Source organism: Phyllostomus hastatus, unplaced genomic scaffold (genome assembly GCF_019186645.2).
Source record: "Phyllostomus hastatus isolate PE091 unplaced genomic scaffold, TTU_PhHast_1.1 phas_scaffold_555, whole genome shotgun sequence".
Taxonomy (NCBI): domain Eukaryota; kingdom Metazoa; phylum Chordata; class Mammalia; order Chiroptera; family Phyllostomidae; genus Phyllostomus; species Phyllostomus hastatus.
The window spans coordinates 2,937,236-2,946,446 of record NW_025334036.1 but is presented as its reverse complement, the minus strand read 5'-3'; the positions used below and the strand labels follow the sequence as shown (position 1 = coordinate 2,946,446).

Here is a 9,211-nt window from a genome sequence, read left to right as displayed (position 1 = left end):
ATTGACATGATTTTAAATGTTTGAAGGTGTTGAATTAACTCAGTTTGTGAATGGGACCAAAAATTCTTAAAAGATTCTGAAAAGTGATGGGTAAAATATAGAGGCCATAGCAGGAGCAGGGTCAGCGCCGAGCACGTTAAATTTGGAGTATGCGCGAGGTTCAGAGGTGAAAATGCCCCACTCTGCCGCTGAAAATGCTGAGTGGGGACCTCTTATGAATGGTGTAGTCTGGAGATGTCATTAGGGCTGTACACCACTTTAAGGTGAGCGTGGATAAAGTTACTGAGAAAGAGTGCAGAGAGAAAGAAACGGAAGAGGGCTGAGGACAGAATTCTGTCGAAGACCCATTATTTTAAGGGCAGCGGACAAGGTGCAAGGGGAAGGGGCCCCAAAAGGGCTGAGTCTCCCCTAAAAGGAACTTGCAAAGATCAGTGGCAGGGAATCTAATGGAAGGACGTTTGGACACATACATCTCCTGCTTTAGCAGCCAATTCTGAAATATCAGGAGGGTCGAGCAGTTCCAATCCGGCGACTGCTGGTGAACCCTAGAGAGGGCTGAGGCCAGACTGCCAGACTTTGCGGTCCCTTATGACAGTGTGGGTCCTGCTGGCGTCCAATGAGAACCCCCGGGGCACTTCGTAGGGCGCCCTCCTTGAGCCTTTTGGTGCAGAGTTTAGCTCGGCAGGCAGGGGAAGGAGTCCACGTGTTTCATTTCAAGCGACTGACAATGGCGACCTTTTGGTCCGAGGAGAGGATGAGGCGGGGGCGGGAGAGGTTAAGGATTCAGGGCCTTCCTTGCCAGCGGAGGTGTTCGCTAGCCGGACTGGTCGCTGGCTCCGCCCCCTTTCTTCCGCCTCCAGTAGGAGCCTAGAGAGCTCGAGGGGCGGGGCTAGGGGCGGGCCGGGCCGGCTCGGGCTCCGCCTCCTTCCGCCCGCTCCCTGCGGCGCGGCAGGGTGGGGCCGCCGGGGCGGGGCCGCCGGGGCGGGGCCTCTGGGACCAGGACAGCCCGCGCTCTCTGTAGGCGCCGCACCGCCGTCGCCCGCGCCTCTAAGGTCTCACCGCTTCCTCTGCAGAGACCTGGGCTCAGCCGCCATGTCCGCCACGGACGAGGTTGACGGACTGGGCGTGTCCCGGCCGCACTATGGCTGTGAGTGCGGGGGTCTGCGGCGCGGGGGGTTCGGGGCTGGGTTCTCTGCTTCCCAGGCGCCGTTTTCCCGGGAGGGGGTCGGCTGGGCGGGTGGGGCAGGGCGGCTGTGGGCCGCGCGGACCCGGAAGAGCCGGGGCGGTGGGCGGGAGGGGCGGCGGGCGGCGCGGCTCCCAGCCCGCGCCCCTCGGTCTCCGAGGCGGCGAGGGGGACCCAGGCGGTCTCCACGCTTTCGCCGGGGCGTTGCGGCTGGAGGGCCTCACCCAGCGCCGCCCACCGCCCAGCTCGGCCGTGATTGAGGGGGACGGCCTAGGGTGAGGTGGCAGGAGGACCGTGCAGGGCGTGTCCCGGGGCCGGAGGCCAGGGCTCTGCTGCTTCTCGGAGGGGAGCTGCTGCCGCCCTTGTGCCGCGGGCGAGGGAGACCCCGGGTCCGGCCCTGGGCGAGTCACTTCAGCTTTTTCCGGCTCAGTTCCCTCGACAGGATTTCAAAAGTAAAAGCTTAAAACGACGACAGCAAAAAAAAAAAAAAAAATCCCAAAAAACAAACAAAAACCCCCTCTGACTTCCTCATTTTCTGTAGCTGTCCCCGGGACGTCATTGAACTGCAGGCAGCATAGTTAGTACTGGCCCAAGGAGAGTCCTTTGGAGTCTCGACGTTTTCGGTTTTCTTTTATATTCTGGGAGTCATGTTCAGTTTTCAGGGTAATTTCACGCACCAACAGTTACAAGTGTGTTGTGTCACTTCTGTGAAATTCAAGGTGAGTAAGACCAGGCCCTGCCTTCAAAGAGCGTTTTAATCAGAGAGAGAGAGAGAGACAGGTGTACAACCCAGTGATAATAAGGTACAATAAAGATAAAAGGTGCGTGCACAAACTCGGCATAAGCAAACGGCACCGTGGTTGGGGGGCGGGCTTGGGGAAAGAGGGGACCCGCGGCAGTGACAGTTGAACAGAGCCTTGAAGTATGCTGGCAGGTTTGGTGGGGCAGGGTGGGGCGGGAGAGGTGACTCAGAGTGGGGGGAGCAGGAACTACGGTACTGAACCTCGGAAAGGCGCCGGGAATTGTGGTGTGGAGCGCAATGCAGAGGGAGGGAGGGAGGGAGGAGAGTTTCCAAAAGTAGTTGGAGCTAAATTGGGAAAGGCCTCGAATGCCATCCCAAGGAGTTAGGGATTTATTCCATACCCTGGGTGCCCATGCAGGAGGTGGATCGCTTTGAGGTTCGCCTCACGGGCTGTTGGGATGGGCCGCCCAGGGGTGGATCCAGGCCCCACCGCTTGCTGGCTGTGGGGCGCACATCGCCCTGCCTCCGTTCCCTCGCCTGTGGAACGGGAGGGATACTCATGACTGTCGTGGGGCTTCCGTGAGAGAGGGCGTGTGAAGTGCCCGGCTCAGTTGCTGCCACTCCGTTCCCAGTGACGGGGCTGCTGACTTCGGCTGTTAGTGAAAGAGGGAAGCAGCATGATCAGCTCTGTATGTAGAAAGAGTCTGGCAGGCGGAGTTTTGGCCCCAGATCTCAAGTCATTATTTTTCAAGTTAAGCTAAAATATAGTGCACATTCATGTTATCATACTTTAAAAAGAAAGAAAAGAAAAGAAAAAGGTGAGATGGAAGCCCTGGCTGGCGTAGCTCAGTGGACTGAGCGCGGGCTGCGAGCCAAAGTGTCGCAGGTTCAATTCCCAGTCAGGGCACATGCCTGGGTTGCAGGCCACGGCCCCCAGCAACCGCACCTTGATGTTTCTCTCTCTCTCTCTGTCTTTCTCCCTCCCTTCCCTCTCTAAAAATAAGTAAATAAAATCTTTCAAAGAAAAAGAAAAAGGTGAGATGGGTATGGCCGAAGCCCCGTGGTTCCTGTGTTAGGAAAGTCTTCGTATTCCTGGCTGGCCACGCGTCTGCCGGTCACCCTGACTCTGAGGCGAAGAGCAGGAATTTCGATGGGGGGGGTGTGGTCTTGGGTCGCTCAGCAAGGTTACAGGTTCTCTTGTTCCCATTCTTTCCCCTTTCAGCCGTCCTGGACAATGAGAGACTCACTGCAGAGGAGATGGACGAAAGGAGACGGCAGAACGTGGCTTACGAATACCTGTGTCATCTGGAAGAGGCCAAGAGGTAAGGCTCGGCTGTCGGGAAAGAAGACCCGGTGAAGGGTGCGGCCCTGGCGTGAACACGGACGGTGACCTCTCTGCGTAGGTTGCAGAGGTGCCTGAGGGGAGCTGGCGACCTGAAGGGATGAGTGTGGGTGGGGTGTTTATTCCCGGGACCGGGCCGCCTTGCCGGCCCTTGGTTCCTGAAGCACCGATGGCTGTTTTTGTGTACTGACAAACGTCCCGACTTGTGTTCTGCGTTCTGCCTATGGTGCGTGTCTGGGGCGCTGCCGGCTGTGGGCACGGGATCGCCTTTTTAGAATTTGAAGTTCTTGCCTTTCGTGTTTCACTGGTTCTTCACTGGTTTTGATTTCTGTATGAGCTGGGTTCCTTCTCTCCTTGTTAGAGCTGTGGGTACAGATAGGTCCGTGCATTTGGCAGTATGCACAGACGGCTCAGCAGCGGCGCATCCTCTGCGTTCCTTGGGGAGCGAGTGTGTAGGCGCTCTTTCCCTTCTTCGGGTGCTTGAAGGCCTGGTGGTCCCCGCGTGTCGGCATGCTGTCCGCGTTCATTTCCGTCGTTTGATTCCTTATTCCCGGATGGCCCGGGGCGCATAGGTGTATTTAATTACAGATCCGGTATCCTATATGGGACCTTTGGTGGAAGAGGGCAGCGAGATATAAGGAAAAGTATCTGTGATCCACAGTCTAATTAATAAAAATCATGGATGTTTTCAATGTTACTGATAAACAGGTTTTTAAAAAAAATTCTGGAAATTTTAAAACCGCTGCAGGAAAGCCCAAGAACAATACAGCACATATCCGTGTATTTCAGGAGGAACTTGAGCCCTTCAGATCTTCCCCTTTCCTCTGAAAAAGACACAGTGGAGTTCCCTTTGTGCCCCTCCCCGGTTCCATTCCCCTTCTTCCTGTCCCTGGGGCTACCCCTGGCTTGCGTTTGGTATATCCTTTTGCATCCATGCTTTTCTGAGCTTGAAGCCCTTCCAGGAGACTGGGGGAGGGGTGGAATGGGATGAGTGATGATTTCGGTGGGGAGAACTGTTGTAAATGGAAGGTTAGACACCAGACAGATATGTTATTAGAAAAGCAGTTGGTTCTTATGCAAAGTTTGTAAGGGCCCCCTGAACAAGAATGTGAGGTCCCCTGCTCCTTCAGTCCTGGACTAGGTCTAGTTTTGGAAGGTCAAGGAATTTGCAAGCTGCAGCGGGCCTCAGAGACCGGCCTGCGCTCGGTGCTCGGTGGAGCCTCGGAGATGGGCAGGGGCAGGTGCCCTCAGCTCACCTTCCGGCCCGCATCCAGAGCAGTCCCGCCTCAGTGTTAATATTGGGTTTCTGCAGTGAACTTTCCTTGCTGCAGAGGGTGTCTTGGCTGACACCCTCTTGCCACCGCTAATCTAGTCCAACCATCTCAGTTCAGTGCTGGGATATTATAGCCTGAATAGAATGATGCTTTTATAATCACATTTCTTCTTCAGTTGCTGCCCTAGCAAGGCATTTCGTTTGTCAGGTGTTTTTCCAGCCTGGGAAGTAGCCCATTTCCTTTAAAACCCATGCGGGGGGCCATGAGCCCCGGGGGTGTGTTTTAGTTGGGTGTTTTCGCATACTCAGGAGGTGACTAGTGCAGTGAGACCTTTGTGATAGTACTTATTTCTTGTGCTTTGATTATAAGGGAGCATGTGACGGTGGCATATTGGCCCTGGAACACTCCGCCTGCTGGCCTGACGTTGTGGAAGTATGCCTGCTTTATTTAATCGAGTCGATCATATGAAACCTGGACATGGTGATTTTTTTGTTTGTTTGTTTGTTTAAAGCTTTGATCAGAAACTTGATTTTGGAAGCACCTATTTCGATGTTACAACTGGTCGGGGTTAGGAAAAGAAGCCCGGGAATGTCATGCTGAGAAAAGAGGTCTGGGTCCCTCCCGGCCACCTTCTCTGGCTGCTGCCACCCCCAAGAAAGTGTTGGAGGTGCACTGCACACGGGGTCACATGCTCTTCCTCGGGAGCCTGGGGCTTCAGCGCCCGCCCGGGGAGTCTCCTACCTTGGAGAGCTGGGCTGTACCCGCTGTGCTGCGCCAGCCTGCTCTGCCTTTTTGGATTGGCCCCATCCTGTTTCCTTCCGACCTCCACCCTCCCCTGTGGGAGGAGGCCCGAGGTCCGGAATTTGCACCGGCTCCAAGGCCAGGAGGAAAGATCTGAGAGATCCAAGGGAGAAAAGGTTCCCCTCTTTAGTTCTATTTATAAGACTGCCGCTCCTCCCACTGAAAGCTCCACCTGGCAGAACAGGGGCCCCATTGTGCCGCCCAGGACTCTCTGTCTTCTCCTGTGCCCGTCACCGAGCTCGTCCGCGGGAAGAGCGGAGGGAGTGCAGAGACTGAGTGTGAACGTGTGGAGACGGTGTGTGTGCGTGTGCAGAGACAGGAGAGTGCGGTGTGGGCGCGGGTGTTACCCCAGAAAGCTGACCGGGAAAATGTAGGAGTGCTCCCTCGAGTGGGTGCCCTGGGAGTGGTTGGGAAGTAGGAAATACAGAGGTTCTGCTTTCCTTTACCTTCCGGAGAGTCGCTTCAACGTGGAAAACAAGTTGCTGCTCTGATGAAACACCCTCTAAGGGCACAGGGCTGTTTGCTAAGGGCTACAGAGCCGATCAAGGACTCTGTAAGGGGAGACCTCTCAGGTTACTTGTTTGTGCTTAAACGTGGGTTTGCTTTTCTCTTTCTGCCTATTCTGAATGGGCTTTACGTTTGTTCTGGTTAAGGAGTAATAGAGATGAACGGCATTTTCACTCAAGAGGAGAAGGTGAGACTTACATATGTGAGGTTTAGCAGGGATTCAGGGCTTGCCCAGGCAGAAGTACTAAATCAGGAAAAAATAGATCAGGTGACAAAAATAGATCAGGTGACCCAAACCGAGGAAGGGCAGGTCCCGGGGAGGGCACCCCGAAAGGGAGGGGGGCGGTACTGGACTCGGGACTGCAGGCAGTCAGGTTACGGGGCAGCAGGTTAACCGGAAGCAGGTTAATTCCTGCCCTCTTCCAGCGAGCATTCCTTTTCGCAGAGGCTCGCCGGCGTCGCGTTGGAGCCCGTCGTGGGCCACCTTCCTCCCGCCCAGTCTCCAAACCCCAGTGCCAGGGGCAGGGCACACCCTACCTCGTGGAAGGGAAAGGAAGGGCTGTGACTGGCTGCGTCAGAAGCCGCACGGCGCTAACAAGAGCTTAGCGCTGAATAGAAGCACTTCAGCTTCTGTCGTTTAGGGGAGCTGAAAAAAGTGTCTTGGAAAGAAATCAGGTCTTAAGAACAAACTCTCTTTTGTGCACACGTCCTTGTTGACGGCGTGGAGCGTTCTCCGGGATGGGCTGCTCAGGTCTCTTCTCCAAGTGGGGTCGCGGCTCCCGTGGCGTCGGAACAGATCCCGGCTGGCCCACTGCGATCCTGGAAACAGGAGTTGCAGACACCGAAGACGCGAGAAAATAAAATGGATAGGCGAGGTGACTGGGAAGCTTGCCCACCAGCTTCTAGAATTTTCCAGTGGGGGAATATCATTTAAACACTGAGGGGGATCATTTTTAGGAGGCGACTCAAGTTCTTTTACAGATGAGAAAACTAGTTGAATCGCCTGGGGAGACCCAGTGTGATGAAGGGGCTCCATGGCACATGACTACTTAGTGGCACGTTGGGGACCGCCAGCTGGAGGCATCCGTGCATTCATAATTGGCGAGGGAGGAAGTGTGGGGTGGGATTATTCTTAGCTCTTACAACAGTGACAGAAATAAAAACCTCTGTTCTCTTTTCTGAAACTTAGTGCAGCTGCCTTAGACAGACCCCTAGGTAAGAAGTGGAAAAGCCTGTAAAAACGATTTGTTGTAAAGTGATTCAAATGAAGAGCCCATTCCCACAGTTAGCAATGTGATAGATGGGAAGAAGTTAGTTCCTAGTGCAGCCACCAAAAGCTGTTCCTACCCTTGTAGCTGAGACAGCAAAATTCACATTTATGAAATGCGGGCAGTAATCTGGTAAATATTAGCAGTCAGCTGGCTTGTTAGTAGCTATTGTTACTACTAACGAAAGTCATATGACGCTAATCCCATAATGCTAATAATGAAGGAAAGCAGAACTTGAAAAAGTCGAATGAAAACGTCTTTGAAAGTCTGGACTCCCACGATCTCGGCGTAAAAAGAAGGAGGACTTTCGGTTTTGGCAGGTGTGAGTTCTGAGTCTGGTTTTGCAAGTTGCTTTACCTCAGGGAGTGAGTCTAAATCTGTCCTTGGCAGCGTGGACATAGCATGCATCTTGGGAGCCGCTGTGAGGAGTCGCCGGGCCCGGCGTCTGAAACACAGCAGTCACTCAACGAACATGCTCTTCATCCCAGTCCTTGGGGGCAAAAGCTGACTTACTGTCAAGAGGACGAGGTGTTAATAAACTTTTCTGGGGAATTTTCTGGGCACTTTCAAGGTCCTGAAGGTTGGCAACCCTCGTGTTTTCACTTCAGACTTAAAGTTTTTGTCTTAAAAAGGAAGCACCACAGAGAGAGACTGCCTCTGGGGAGTGCAGTGTGGGTGGATGGTGTGACCCACACTTTTTATTTGATGCCCTTCTGTTTATTTAAAACGTTTTGTGCAGTGACTGTGAAACACTTTTAATTTTCTTTGATGGATTTGAGAGAGAGAAACATTGATTTGTTGTTCCACTTACTTATGTCTTCATTGGTTGATTCTTGTACGTGCCCTGGCTGGGCATCAAACCTGCCACCTTGGTGTATTGGGATGAGGCTCTAACTAACTGAGCTACCCGGCCAGGCTAAATATGAATTTTATAATAAAAAAAAAAGGAATTAAGAAAAGGGGAAAACTGTCTACGTACATAATTTTTAGATTGCTGTAATCAGAAATTCAGATTTTTAACATTGCTATAGTGTTGTCTTAATTACTGTTTTCAGTGGGCATGTAATGTTCACAATGGATTCATTCTAGTTTAATGTTACATTGCTTTGGTTGCTGGAAAGGTTCAATATTTCCCCACGTATTTGTTTACCAGGTTTATTTTAGCATGTAAGCTGTGGATGGCTGTCTGTCCCTGGCCTTCTGGTGTCCCGATGTTAACTTCTGTGAGTGCTCTTACAGTGTGGGTGCCCTACAGTTAATGACACTGGATTGCATATTTGGAAGTTGCTAAGATAGTAGATCTTAAAAGTCCTCATCACAAGAGAGAACATTTTTCTTTGTAACCATGTGTGGGGACGCGTGTTAACCTGACTTATTGTGCTGATCGGTTTGCAGTGCACACAGATAGTGACTCATGTTGTACCCATGAAACTAACATAACGTTATCACACATGCCTCAGCTTAAAGAGAAGAATATGAACGGCAACCTTCAGTCATATTTGCTACAAATACTTTCCCTTAATTTTCCACTTTACGTGCTTATTCACTCTGTAGTTTTAAATTTATTGGTGTTTAAATGTTAATCTTTCTGTTTGTAATTTCTTCCATAAATTCAAAGTGTACATAGTTTAATTTCTGTAAAGATTTGTTAAATGTTGAGGTTTTATTTGCTGTTACCTTTTCCTTGATTTAGTGATTTAATTTTTTTTAAGAATCCAAGTCTTTAATTCTCATGGTATTTCTAAGTTATTCTGATATCATTTAAGAACAGTCTTATTACTACGTATTAGCAACTGATGTCTGCTTTCTCAGATGGTAAGTTACATGTAGTTCTACTTCTAGACTCTTTCTTCTGTTATGGTGAACCCTGTTTCACTTTTCCAGAGAAAATGTGTATGTGACTTCATTTTCCTGTACTTATGATTGAGAAACAACATGTGAACCTAGCTTGTTTTTAACTCCATGACAAGTCACTTCTTTTTATACTTCTTCCTGACTTGAAACTTGTACAATTCTCGTTTCTTGAGGTTTCCCCAAATTATGTATAGTATCTTTTCTGTTTATTTTAGCTCTAGGAAATTGTCCGTTACACCT

General features: G+C 51.3%; 1 protein-coding gene across 1 annotated transcript in view; it reads left to right on the top strand.

Moving 5' to 3' along the window:
- Window positions 1-989: 989 nt before the first annotated feature.
- Window positions 990-9,211, top strand: part of IQGAP1 (IQ motif containing GTPase activating protein 1) — a 69,689-nt gene continuing 61,467 nt past the window's right edge. Inside the window, exons 1-2 of the mRNA XM_045824779.1 lie at window positions 990-1,147; window positions 3,148-3,247. Coding sequence (XP_045680735.1) covers window positions 1,093-1,147; window positions 3,148-3,247 — 155 coding nt within the window. The 5' untranslated portion in view covers window positions 990-1,092. The remainder of the gene's footprint in view (window positions 1,148-3,147; window positions 3,248-9,211) is intronic.